The sequence below is a fragment of the Corylus avellana genome, chromosome 3 (genome assembly GCF_965113065.1).
Source record: "Corylus avellana chromosome 3, dhCorAvel1.hap1.2, whole genome shotgun sequence".
Taxonomy (NCBI): domain Eukaryota; kingdom Viridiplantae; phylum Streptophyta; class Magnoliopsida; order Fagales; family Betulaceae; genus Corylus; species Corylus avellana.
Genome location: NC_142492.1, coordinates 20,995,612 through 21,010,089, shown reverse-complemented (window position 1 = coordinate 21,010,089; position 14,478 = coordinate 20,995,612). Strand labels below are relative to the sequence as shown.

At 35.8% G+C, this 14,478-nt stretch overlaps 1 protein-coding gene across 7 annotated transcripts; it reads right to left on the bottom strand.

Annotated features, from left to right (window-relative positions):
• Nucleotides 1–3,327: 3,327 nt before the first annotated feature.
• LOC132173585 (tRNA(His) guanylyltransferase 1) lies at nt 3,328–14,034 on the bottom strand. Of its 7 annotated transcripts, none has more exons than XM_059585107.2 (16): nt 13,931–14,017; nt 13,719–13,785; nt 12,345–13,096; nt 11,668–11,799; nt 11,518–11,562; nt 11,056–11,074; nt 10,905–10,971; nt 10,576–10,661; nt 9,995–10,102; nt 7,811–8,067; nt 7,206–7,337; nt 7,079–7,123; nt 6,120–6,289; nt 5,871–5,959; nt 4,442–4,549; nt 3,328–3,726 (listed from the first exon to the last, which is right to left on the bottom strand). In XM_059585107.2, the coding sequence occupies exons 3-16, from the start codon at nt 12,446–12,448 to the stop codon at nt 3,523–3,525; spliced, it is 1,566 nt and encodes a 521-aa protein (XP_059441090.2). In that variant the 5' UTR covers nt 12,449–13,096; nt 13,719–13,785; nt 13,931–14,017; the 3' UTR covers nt 3,328–3,522. The 7 variants fall into 7 exon arrangements, with proteins under 7 accessions (XP_059441090.2, XP_088370399.1, XP_059441092.2 ...); XM_088514273.1 differs by having other exon boundaries at nt 10,905–11,074; nt 12,345–12,450; nt 13,032–13,096; XM_059585109.2 differs by having other exon boundaries at nt 10,905–11,074; nt 12,345–12,450; nt 13,022–13,096; nt 13,931–14,011.
• Between the last annotated feature and the right edge of the window lie 444 nt (nt 14,035–14,478).

Here is a 14,478-nt window from a genome sequence, read left to right as displayed (position 1 = left end):
TTATGCACAATCCACGGTTAAGTCACTGGCAAGCTGCAAAACGTCTCTTGTGGTACCTCAATCAAACCATTCAGTTTGGATTAAAAATCCAACGGTCCTCTTCTCACATGCTCCAACCATTTTCTGATGCGGATTGGGCTGGATGTCGAGATGATCATCAATCTAAAGGTGGATTTTGTGTTTATCTTGGAAACAATCTTATTTCTTGGAGTTGCAAGAAACAAGCAACTGTGGCACGTTCAAGCACTGAAGCTGAATACAAATCTTTAGCCAACACCGCTGCTGAACTCTCATGACTAAAATCTCTATTATTTGAACTTGGCATTGACATCTCGACACCTCTGGTTTTATGGTGCGACAATATAGGGGCAAAATATCTCGCCTCAAATCCAGTTTTTCACACTCGAACTAAGCATGTGGAGATAGATTTTCATTTTTACTGGGACATGGTAGCATCCAAATCCATTGATATTCGGTTTATCTTTACAAAAGACCAAGTTGCAAATGTCTTCACCAAGCCTTTGTCAGCAAGCCTTTTTCTACACTTTGTAACAAGCTCAGAGTTGTTGCACCCCCACTGAGCTTGAGGGGGCGTGTAAGGATAATTCCTCATCAGCGGTTTTAAATTCAAATATTCGAGATAAGAGGAATGTTTAAATACAACCTCTTTAGATAAGATAATATTGTTTGTAAATAGTTCAAGATATGATTGTAATCCTAGAAGCAAGTATGTAACAATCTTGCAGTTACATTGTAAACGGATTCTCTATATATACAAACTGCCTATACCAATTGAAGGTAAGGTAACACAACAGAAATTCTTGAGAATTTACACGGGTTAAGAGAGCGAAAATACCAGGGACGTTCTCCTTCAGTGTGCTGGATAATGGGGTCGTTTCGAATGAGTTTCGGACAATTGTGGATGTATCTGATGATCTTAGTTGGGGTTTGTTTCATTACACTGGGGCTGCTCGTGCTGCCAGACAGTCGTATACAGGGGTGGTGCTTGTTAGTCTAGACGGGGCATACCCAAATGACATGCAGAGGAGGAGATTAATTTTGGCATTGGACAAGTGTGGAATTAAAGACTGCGAGCTATATACAGTGGATAATTGTTCATGTGTAGATCCTCCATTGGGAATTCCAGAAGGTGCAAGCTTACATTCTGTGATCAAAGTTCAAGATGAGAAATGGGCCTCTGTGTAGGATTAGCTTGTAGCTTAGCCAACTGAATTCTACTTTGGATTTATAAAAATATAGCAAGGTTGAATAGTAAATGTTAGGTGTATCAAATTCAAGTCCAATTTCTCATATGGCTCAAGATTCCAAGCCAGGTTCTCTGCTTGCTTACTACTTTTGTTTACTCAAGTCTGTTTTGTATACTGGTTTTGTTATTTTTACACTAGATAGGGATGTAAAAGTAGAAGTATTTGTATGAATTAAAGATGGTACTCATTATTCATCAAAAAATAAATAATAAAGATGGAACTCTCGGAGTATAGCACATCTAGAAATGGGAGGGAAATTGGAATGTCCATTGTGATGTTCTGTTGCTCAATGAAAGTTTTCACTGGAAATAGAAATCTTACACTTTCCTCCAATTTCAATGATCAAAATCAAATCTAGGGACTCAGAAATGAAGCCTGGATATGATAATTTTGCACAAACTAAAGACAATCAAAGAACCAAAAGAAACAAAAAGAGAATTTGGAGCAACCAGCGTGCGGCTGTTGCTCTGTTTTTCATTCATGCATAACGTGATGTGTGTCAAAGAACAAAACAAAACAAACAAAAGAATTGGCTAACAGGACAAATTGGCTTAGCTAATTGCTCTTTTGATAATATCAAAAATGTTAAATATGGTAGGGTTGGTCTGGGAAGGATTCTCTTTACTTGTGTCTACTTTCTTCCTGTATAATTTGTTCATACGTTTTCAAAGTTTATTGTTGTTATTCCTGATATACATGTAAATATGAGAATTGTTGGTGCAATTTTTAGTCGTAAGCGAAAAAGGCCCCGAAACAGTCTTCGAATGGTGGATAACTTTCTTGTGGATTTGGGCCCTTTGTTATAGGCTTGATTTAGCCTTTGGACTGATGGAATTTATAGAGTGCAAATGATGATAAAAACAATAAATAAACACATCAGATTTAGAGTGGTTCGGCTCGAAACAAATGAAACAAATGAGCCTACGTCCACTATGTGAATTGTTATGGTCTTATTCAAATATTGACAAGATTACAACATAAATTCTCCCTTTTCTTCTTCTTTCTCTTTCTATTCTCTTGCTTTCTTTCTTGGCCGTGCCTTCTTCATTCTTCTCCCTCCGTTTTATAAACTCCTTCATTGCACCTTGATTATGGTTGGATGTGGCCCTTCCAGTTCCTTCTCCACTCACTTCGATTATTTAATCCCTAATATGACTAAGCCTTGGATTAATAAAATAAGCCTATGGAATAAAGGGAAAGAATAAGTGAGGGACCATGTGTTGTTTAGGCTGGTTCTTAGGCCGATGCTTTATACAATTTAATAATCCCTTGGTCCCCTCTTTGTTTACTTGTCAGATTGCTTTCCAACTGTCGCATCTGTCCCGGTATCCATTATGAGGATGGGCATTCCCGGTCTTGGTTCCCGGGTGACTTGAGCCTCGGGCATGTATTCCCCGGGTGATCCTAATATCTTTTGGGCTTAATGCCCTGGACCATCTGTTGTATCCTGCTTGTGTCCCTTGGGCTGATTGTTGGCCCAAGTTTGTCTAGGCCTAGAGACGAAAAATATCCCTAACAAGAATCAATTGCTTGTTTAAGTTTTAACTCAGTAGTGAATATACCAATTCTGATGTATGGAAGGAAAGTTCCTTGTATGGCATTCTTATATATAGATACATAATTTCGTACCTCTCATTTATGCCTTCATAGGCATGACAAAGTCTATGCTCCCGCGTTCTGGATCTATACACTTTTTTTTTTGGATAAGTCAAAAATAAAAAAAAAAAACCGGAGATTATTATTAGAATTGATTTTCAGAGAGAAACATTTACGAGGATGGGCAACAACAGCTTCTTGTAAGATTGGATGTAGATAAAAATGACATTATCATAGATATCAATGCCAACAGAGTCACTCTAATCGGGTAACGATTGAGTCCAGGCCTCCGGCATAGTTGAAGTGGAGGCAAAGGAAAGGGTGGGAGGATGAAGGTGATTGTTAATTGAAGAGGGTGAGTCCATCCGGTGAGCCATGGGAACTTTAGGTAAAGTTTGTGGAGACAAGCTTTGGGGTTGAGAGAAAGCAAAAACGGATAAGAGGAGCAAACTAAGAGAGCAAGTGAACAAATGACTTCCACTTACGGAGGATCCAAATTGCAATGCTTTTGAATGTACTTACATCCCTAATTACAATTGAAATTCTAAGGTTAAATATTAGTTGAAAGTAGAGTTGTGGGATATTTTCAATTTCTAACTCTCGAGAACTTGGAAAAGCTGATGGATAAAAACTTCATATGCATACAAAATACAAAAAATTAAGGCAATGGAACTTTTCCAAGAGATTCATGTTGGTAAGAAAAATTGTTAATGAATGCTTCAAAAAGTAGGTGGTTCTCATCAAGGATGCTTGGATGTGCTTCCCAAAACTCGGGCTTGATTATATCACAATGTTCTACAATAACTTTTCTGTGAGAAGTTTCTACCGATGCTGTGTTCTCATGTGTCATAGTAATGTCCTCCTGCATACAAAACCATAATCTGAGCTTGAGAGGATAAATTATCAAGGAAACATTACTAAGAACTAGGATGTTGTGAACCACAAACCACTAATATTGAAGGAAGCCAACCAAATTATTGTCCCAACTTTCTCACCTTTCCTATCTTCTGCTCGATAGACAGTTGACAATCTAATCTCTCAACAAAAGTTATCATAATGACATAACTCACTGCCTAGCTCATCTAATACACGTATCACATAAAATTAGACACGAAGAGCATATTTGAGATTACATTAAGAAACTTAAAAAATACTTTTTTGTGCCAAACAAAAATGGGTCATTCTGGTAAAAGCTAAAAAGCACTTTTTTGCTATAAAAAAAGAAGCCCAAAACTGTGTTTTGGAAGAAGGTTAAAAATAAAGTTTTTTTCTAAAAAATGTCTTTTAGGCTTTTTCTACATACAAAAGTTCTATTTCACAAACAGACCTCGGGCTTAGTATGAAGCAAATAGACCTACAAACTCGGTCCTAGAGTGGCATCAGCTTTAGGACATCTAAGCATTGACCAGAGGAGCTCAAAGACCAGGCTGAAATTCACTTCTATCCACATTTTATCATGTTTGCCAAGTTGTCACCCACACATTTTGAAGGACTAGCACAAGTTCAAGAGAATCTAGGAGGAGTTCAATTGACAGTATATAAGAAGGACTTACATCTGATAAGGAGATGAAGATTACCTTCTCCCAGAAAGCTAAGGAACCTTGCCGGAACATGGTTTCTAATTCATTGTAGTCAATGTTGAATTCCTTGATAAGTAGTTCATTTTTCTCTTGTGCTTGAGTACCCTAGACATTAAAATTTGAACAGAAGATTAACAGCCGTAATCGGCAAATATCATTAGCAGCTAACATTCATAAGGATGCCTTGTCTCACTATAACATAAATTTCAAAATGATGCAAACCAAACTTACTTCGTTATTTTTTTTTTAATAATTCATCAAGATATCATTAAAAGTGTAAGGCACCTCCATGTACACGCGAAGTATACAGAAAAACCTAAATTAAAGTTACGTTATAACTGTCACAAACCAGACAAGGTAACATAACATTGGCATATTTAAAAAGACATGGAATTTTTGAGTGCAGAGCACTGACTTTGAAGCCCATGTGACTGCTGGTTTTGGAAGTATTATAATAACTCTTTTCAATAAGTAATGTATTTTTCATAATAAATATTAGATACATATTCCTAGGGAACAACCCAAGAAGCATGTATGGAAGCAAGTGCAAAAATGCTTCTCCATTCTTGGGCTAATAATGGTATTAGTAAAATTTACTAATAATGAAGCTTAAACCGCAAGGCTTTCCTAGAACAAGATTAATATCACTATACATGCGCTAGTATCACTTTCTTGCTTTAGTGATCAAGTCTTTCATGTTTAATTGATATAGTATTCTCAAAACTCTTATTTGCTCCACCACCTTCATTTCTCAGAAGGGGAGGAGAGATCTACAAATAAACTTTGACGCTCTACTTTGTAGTGTATTTACTTTAGGTTATGAAGCTATTGAGGATATATACATGTTTTTCTTAGAATTAGAGTTTAGAATAACAATTATCTAGAGTATCAGCTTTTTAACTGCTTGTAGAAAAAACTTTAAAATCCGCAAGCTTAAGGAGGTATCTAGCTCCAAGCACTAAAACAAAAATTTTCAATGAGGAATTAACTTAACAGTAAAACAAAAGATTAACTACTCTCATCAGGAGAGTGGTACTTAGTGATTGGTGGCCAGAGACCTATATTTTCCAACAATATAACTCTTAAAAAGGGTTTGAAATGAAGACCATATTCTAAATATAAACTCTCCATGGAACTCCTTGATCCAAGGTAAACCTGAGATACTTTAGGCTTAAGCTTTAAGGCTAACAATTCCATATGCCTTGACTAATTTACTAGCTTGCAGTATGCATTCCATCTTAAAAAGGCAACAACATGATTTCCTTACGGGGTTAAAGAAATTCCATTAGAACAAGAAAACACATCATAATGAAAATTAAATCAGCAGAGCAAATTTGACGTACAGAACAAGCATGCATAGAAAGGAAGTAAATCTAAGAAAAGTAAAGGAATAAGCCTTTGAGAAAGGTGAGCAGGTCCTAGGTACCTTCAGACAATTTTGGGCTTCCCTTTTGCTTTTTCCTTTCTTGATAACAAGCATCCAAAAACAAGTATTATACTGATTATTGATGTGGCCTGCAATGTGTTACAACCATGTTCTAAGAAAGAAAAAATTTATGCACTGTATGCAAAAGTCATTAATTTGACTTTGCAGGTTTAAAAAAATCCAAGAGTTCAATGTTTTCAAGTAATTACTATTGTTATTATTATTTGTAAAAATTAATTTAATACTCACAATCAACTTGTCTCCATGCCAGATAGTCTTGAAGAATCTTAGATGAGGGATAGCATACAGCACGCCCATCAAAAGAAGGAGGGTACTTCAATTCCTTCCGAGGGAAGAATTCTTTCCATTTCATTACGTACATGGAAGAGAAGAATGATACGATGACAGACACTATTTCACTGCAAAAGTGATCTCAATACTAAAAAATTTCAAGAGAAACAATTGCAACAAGTTTCTTCCAAATTTAAAATAAATAAATAGTATGGACCCCCTATCCGGGCAAAAGAATCTGGACAGAACACAACATGACAGAGACAAAAAAGATTCTCAACAAACCATTTCATCTTAAAGCTTTAACTGGTACTCCACTCCTTCGGTCATATAAAATGATAAGAGTCTATTCTTACAAAAACATTTCTCGCGAAATAGAATTTCACACAAGGAAAGTCAGAACAACTAACATTTAGAGTGCCTAAAAGAGTGCCCTCACCTGAAGGTGCCTTTGCGGGACAGGAAAATCAGTGAGCATTACTCATGATGACATAATCTCAGTCACTACCCGCATTTTGATAATGTTAATAAATGTATAATGACAACGAATAATGACGATCATACAAAGAAGTTTGAATTCACCACATGGGAAATTCCAATCAAGGATATATTTAATCAGTTGACCTTTATCTTCTGCTTGCTGGGCAGTCTTTTAGACTGCTCAGAGAAAGTTTTTACGTTGTAATAGATTTTTCATTAAGAAAACCTGATCAGCTATACATCAAACATTAGATGTCCCCTGCATGGGACCCTTAAAATTGCAGATCCGAACTTCCCCTCATAGACATCATGGGTTACAAAAGAGGCAAGGAGAGAATTGTCCCTCGTGGTCCTCCATTCCAACATGATATTACCTCATCAATACTATTTAAAAACAACATTCAAGGAACCAAAAAAAAAAATTGTGGGAGAAAAACCTTGCTTGGCGTTGATAGAATTGAGAATCCTTCTTCAAAGCGAAGCTGGATGACATCATCGACGTGATTAGAAAACAGGTAGAACTATAACGTCCAAAAGCTTAAAGATGTGAAAAAAATGCCACACCTGTACTCATCACTGACCCCATAGGCGAATATTATATCTTGAATCTCTTCTAACACAGCCACTGCACATGAATTCATAAGGTTCAGAGCTTGTTTGTCGTTTGGCTTCTCAAATTCATGAACTTCAGAAAATCTACCAAAAGACAAACTGGATCTTAGCAGGATAATCAAACAACAAAATTCCATGCATCACAGATTGGGAAACAACTGGGTCTGAGGGAGTCTTCTTTAATTTCTTCTCCTAAGCTATTACTATTTTGATTCTCAGAAATTGTTTCTCACAAAGTAAGATGTTGAATGAACCATATCTTCACATTGTTTTATTGTAAGAGCTGTATTATACTTTGGACAATAGATGAGAATATAAGGGATGAACACTTTCGCTTCTGCCATAAATTGTGAAAGCCTAGAGTAGTAAGTGCATGCTTGTGTCAGTGACTAATGATCTTCATGTCCTTACGAAAAGAATTAAGCTTATTAATGGTCAAGGTGAAGTGGAGTCTATCATACAATGCTCCAACTTCAATTGATTAGCAACAAAGGGGAAAAAATTGTCCAAGTCAGTACCAACAATGAGTTATGTTGTCATGCATGTAATAAATTTACCTGTGAAAATGGCAGCCATCAATTCTAACTACAATCCACGTAGATGGCATCAATTTCTTCTCAAATTGGAAGAACCTAACATACTCTGGGTTGATTTTGTCCACATCCTCAGTAAAACCACCCACCTCCTTCAGAAGACTTGGAAGCTCGTTCCAAAAGCTTCTCCCAGCTATATTCTCTGATTGGACAATTCTTGCCTTTCTCCTGAGTCTTTTAACAGGAGTGCCATTCTCATTGTACTTTACATTTTCTTCCACCTAAACAATGTAGGCTAGTAATATTTGGCCACGGAAAAAAAATACCATAGTAATAATGCTCAAACTCTGGCTCATCGAGTCTTTATTTCCATCAAAGCATTGTTATTCATGGCAATTAAGACAAAAACATAATTTTCAATCTGACTCACTTATTGCACATTAATAATGCTATAATGTAATACAATGGTTCACACGTGTTTCTTTCAACGCTTCTGTTCAAAAATATTATGAGTTCAACGATCTTCACAGCTTATAAAAAAAAGAACTGAAAACAAAAAATAGATTCAAATGCTATGTTTGTTAACGTCTTTTGCGGAGTGTTTTGTATTTTTTGTTTGAAAATATATTTTGACGTGACATAAAGGTGAGAATTTTTTTTAGAAGTGTATTCAGGTGGGGCCCATATTTGAGAAAATGTTTTCTACTGAGGAAACCTAGTTATTTTGAGAAATCCAAACAGATGTAGAGCCTTACTTGTAAAAAAATTAAAAAGAAAAAAGTAGAGCAGTCGTGTGGCCACCTTCAAGGGAGAGAGGGGTGGCGCGCGACCACCCCGACTAGGATAGGGTTGGCCACACGACCACCACGACTAGATCGAGGTGGCCGTGTGGCAACCCTGACAAGCATAGGGATGGTTGCAGCCACCATTCCTTCACTTAGGGTGGCCAGACAGCCACCTTTTTCTTTTCTTTTTTGAATAACAAGTTAGCTCTTACCTGTTCAAAAGTTTTTTTTTTGATAAGTAAAGATGTATAGATTAAGAGCGCAAAGGAGCGCAACCCTAGTACACCGGGAGTATACAAGAGAGCGACTAAGAGGAAGAGAAAGAAGAAGATAACATAAAAAGAGAATCTTGGAAGCTGATCACTATAGGCGCTAGCCAACCAGCAGTCTAAGAGAAAAGGGTGTACAAGAAAAAATGAATAAGGTCCTCTATATTCCTAGAAGAGTCCTCAAAACATCTAGCATTTCTCTCATTCCAAATGCACCACATAAGGCATAGAGGGACCATCTTCCACACAACGGCGCTGCTGGTTTTACCACCCGTCCACCAAGAAGCAAACAACTCCTTAACGTTACCCGGCATAACCCAACACAAACTAAACCGAAAGAAAATGGCATTCCATATGGTGCGCGCCACCCCACAGTGAAGAAAGAGATGATCAACAGACTCTCCATCTGATTCACACATGCAACAACGATTTATCACCACAATACCCCTCTTCCGAACATTGTCCAAAGTTAGAATCTTTCCAAGTGCGGCCGTCCAAACAAAGGCGGCCACTCTCGAAGGAGCTTTGGTGCACCAAATACTTTCCCAAGGGAAAGGAATGGGATCTTTTGAAGCAAGGATCCTATAAAAAGATCTTACTTCAAATTTGCCTTTACGAGAAGAGATCCACCTTATTCTATCCTCCCCTTCCCCGCCTATCGGATGTGAATACAATAGCATGTAAAAAGAGGCCAAGACCTCCACTTCCCAATCATGTACCCTGCGAGTGAAGGAAACATTCCACTGAACAGAATATAGGATCCTTGCTTTGTCAAAAGTTAAGCACTTGTTTTGTCGAAATATTTCTACAAAGAGGGAAGAATATAGATTTATAAAAAATGTTTTGTATTTTGAGGAGTGTTTTGAGTTGTTTGTTAATGTTTTTGTTTTAAGTAACTGAAACTAAAAAACAAAAACATTAGCAAACATAGCCAACATCTCCTTTAATAATTTTATATTTACATCATGGTCAATTCCAAGAAACAAAAAGTTAAATATTGAATGCTTCGATCAATAAGATACTCCTTTTTTGTTTTTAATGGTAGGTTACATGCACACCCAATAGAACCCACAAATTTCACCCTCCAAACCATTGTTATGGAGGAAGGCGATACCATTTGAGCTAGATCTCATTTAGTAGAATACAAAGATTACCTCGGCTTTGAAAATGCAGGATCCTTGACGATACATTGCAGGAAGGTTTTTATAATTGATACGGAACTTCTGAAAAAGCAGCTCATTTTTCTGTTGTTTTTGGGTGCCCTGAGAGTTTAGAGATACAACATAACTATGAACAAACATGGGGATTCAAAAAAAAAAATTCTGTATGCTGGTTCAGAAAACCAAAACAATTATTTGAATATGAAACTGGACAAAAATTAAAACCCAAATAAATGAACTAAAATTTGCTTAAATCTGCCACCAAGTAGTTAAACTATAAACAAGTAAATGGTGACACAAAAATCAGTAGAAACAGTGGAAGTAACATTTAAAAGAACATAATGTACAATTTGGTATAGGAAAAATGTAAAATAGGAAACAATTGAAGTGTGTAACTTTCCTTTATAAATAATAACAATGCATATGTGGGGGTAGTTAAGAAAATACCTACCACTTACTTTTACTTGCAATAAGTATATGCATTTTTTTTTTTTGGGGGGGGGGATAAGTACAATAAGTATATGCATGTAAAATACATATACATAAATATGCATAGAAAGACTTAAAATTAGCACCTTTAAAAACTCTTGTGCATCCTTTTCAGTCTCTCCTTCTTTAACCAACATCCAGAGACAAGTGTCATGCAGGTTATTAACATGACCTGAAAAAGGAAGATTAAAAAAAAAAGATAAATAACTCGATAAGATAAATGTGAATAGTAAGATATAACCACATAGTTGATGAATTTCCTCTTTAAGTCTCAAGTTCGTTCTTGTGTTCAAAAATATCATTTCAGGAAAACTCTAATGATAGATCACATAAAAATGAATCTATACAAGAAATTTGGTATAGAACTACTTAAAATCGTTTAGATGATGTTTAACATCAGTTGTTGACAACTTACAATCATTTTGTCTCCATGCAAGATATGTTTGAAGAACTTCTTTTGAAGCACAGCATATTACCCGTGACTGAAATGATGGGGGATATTTCAACTCCTTCTCAGAGAAAATTTCTTTCCATTTCATGACATATACAGAAGAGAAGAAAGATACAATGAGGGATAGCAGTTTGCTGCATGATCAATTTAAGGCAGCAAGTTAGCAATTTTGTTTTTTGTTTTTTTTTTAAAAAATAACAAATCAAGTAAAATCTCATGATTGAAACTTGCAAATCAAATGACTGTTACAAAACAAAAACTACGATAGGGATCCAGAACAATCATTTCTCCATGCTATACGCAGGGTGTGCCTAGTTGCCTATGCTATTTCATTTTAGCACAGTGCAGAAAATGCTAATATTTCTCATGCCTGTTTTAATTGCTATGGTCCTTGATGCTATAGTTTTGATCAATAATAGTACACTACTTTCTTAGGGTCTCTTGTGTGTGCAACGAAAGTAAAATTAAAAAGTGAAAGGCATTTCCAGTACTCACATGACATTAATAATCCCCAACAGACAACCACTTACATGCATCAAAGACCACAGAATATCAGAGTTAAGTTCAGATTAAAAACCTGGCACGCCTTTGGTAGAACTTTGATGTCTTCTTGAAAATAAAACTGCAACTCATACCACCAAGAAACCGTGAAGCTTCATCTAGGGAACTTAATAATGCACAAGTAATGCATTTAGAGCTAACACTATTGACTAGCGAAATGAACTACCTGTACTCATCACTGAACCCATATGAGAAGACTATGTCTGGATACTCCTCTAAAATGGCAGTTGCACACAAGTTCATCAAATTCAAAGCTCTCCCATCAACTGGCTTCTCAAACTCATGAACTTCAGAAAACCTACCACATTATCAAAAATTATATAAACAAAATAAAGCAGGAATACATCTAGGTTCCATGCTGCATTGATTCATGCAATCGAATAATCAGAATCCTGAATTTATTGCAAAGATAACACAAAACTGTATGTGGGCAGTCAATGAGACAGTGCCTAGTGTCACCTTAGGCATGTTACTAAATGTTGCTTCAAATTTCTAACTTGGTTTGCTTTACTGTTTTGTAGGGATTCCTCGTTGTAATAGAAGTCTAAGATCTTGCTTTGCTTATCTAATAGCCAAGAAGTCAAGGTATAGTTGAATGCACATGTTAAAATTCACCCGCATATACATAAAAAGCAAAATGATTGCATAATTAGCACCAAACATAATCTGGGTACCCAAGCAATCGTATATTGAAATCAACTAAAGTATCTACTTGTCTATAGTGAAACCCATCCACATACTAGAATAGCACAATGCTCATCGGTAACAAACTGGACATATAACCATTGCAGCATGCACATATCCATTTGTTCAAATGCGTGAAGACTAAGGAAGCAGTTTTACCTCCGAAAATTGCGACCGTCGATTCGAACAACGATCAAGTTGGGCAGCATGACCTCGTCTTCTACTTCGAATGACTTAACGTACTCGTACTTGCTGTTTGCCATTCCTACTCAACATAAGGAAAATAATAATAATAATTTCTTTTGGCTTCTGGTCACATAAAAATAATCAAACACTTAGCACGCATGAGTAACGATAAATCCTGTGAAAAGCTTCTAGGGTTTGGAAAGATATGTTCTATAGTTAACATAGAGATGAGATCACATCATACGAGTTCAAAAAGCCATATATCACACTTCTATCCTCCCTTTTCAAGCTACATATTCTACTAAGTACAAAAGAAAAATATAAATTATCCTATAAAAATTCTTATGAACAATACAATCTACCTTAAGTTAAGACCATTGAGCAGCAGCCTATGTAACTTGCAGGGAAGATTATAAAACTAGATTGGTAAAAACAATTCTCAACATTTACTTAACCAATATGCATAGAAGATGGCCACTCACTGACTTATGATATAGAACATGATGAAAAAGCAAAGAAAAACACAAAAACATAAGGAACAAAACAAAATGGCATAATAAATGTAAAATAGATTTGATTAGCTAAGAGCCTAAGACCCAAAACAGGTAGCAGAAAAATATATTTGATTAGGTAAGAGCCTAAGACAATACTTAAAAATACCCCTCTAGCAAGTGCAGAAATATCATATGAAGGTTCTTTCTTATTCAAGGACTCAAGGGCTTGACCTACATACACAAAAACAAAAAACAATTGTTAGATATTTTTCCTCCCTTGCATTCATTTACTCAAAAGTAGTTTGACCTTGATAAACAATTCAATCAACAAGAGACAGAATCTGTTGTTAATGAACAATTCAATCACCAAGAGACATGACTATATAAAGATGCATAAGCAGAAAATCAAGCATGAAATTCTAACATTACTCTTTGTACTACTGAATCTGTTATGCACGTAAAAGCCCACCATTAAATATCATATAATTTCATTAGACTATTAAAGTAAAGGAAGGAAATAGAGGCAGACTATGATTTATAAATTAGTTGATACAGCAAGAGTCAAGGCAATACCTAATCACACCAATAGAAAGTCCACATTATCATTTTTTTTTCTTTTCAAAACAGAGAATAAAAAGAAAAGCTTTTTAATAAAACCCTTCTAGGTTAAGTTCCGCTAAACTCAGGCAGAAGGCTATCAACAATTAAATCACCAAGAGACATGAATATATCAAGATGCATAAGCAGAAAATCAAGCATGAATCTATTAAATATCATATAATTCCATTAGACTATTAAGGTAAAGGAAGGAAATAGAGGCAAACTATGAGACATTAGGCCAATACAACAGAACCTGTCAAGGAAACAAATCGAGTTAGAACAGGAAGTAGCCGTGCGCCTGTTCCAAGTGCTCCAGTAACCTGTCAAGGAAAAAAATGGAGTTAGAATAGGAACAAACACACTAACCCAGTAGACAGTAATCAAAACCCATTAAGCAGCCGATTTAATAATGGGTTGGGCATTCCGGACAGCATCAAACGATTCAAAGTTTTCAAACACACTAACCCAGTAGACAGTAATCAGAACCCAGTAAGCAGTAGTAAAAACAAAGTAGACCGATAGAGACTGATATAGAGTAGTAAAAATCAAAACCCTTTAAGCAGCCAGCAGCGAGAGAGGAAGAGATGAATATATATATATATATATATATATATATATATGAGAGAGGAAGGGATGAATATATATATATATATATATAACTGCAGAACGACGTAGTTTTGTCTTCAATTAATTTTAAAAAAAAAAATCAAATGCTTTAATTGTAAAACGACGTCGTCAAATGGCTCAGTTTTAAAAAATTGTCAACAAATCTTAGGCCTCGTTTGGTTCGCGGATTGTCTAGTCCATTGGAAAAGGATTAGCTACCACTGGGATTAGCTACCACTGGGAATAGATTAGCTAATCATATTCCTTTGTTTGGTTGTAACGCTGGAATAGACTATCTAATCATATTCATTCGTTTGATACAATGCAATATGTTGGTGAATAGAATCGTATTGTGATCTTATTTCCTAAAATAACCTTATAATGTAAATACAATTTATATTATTAAG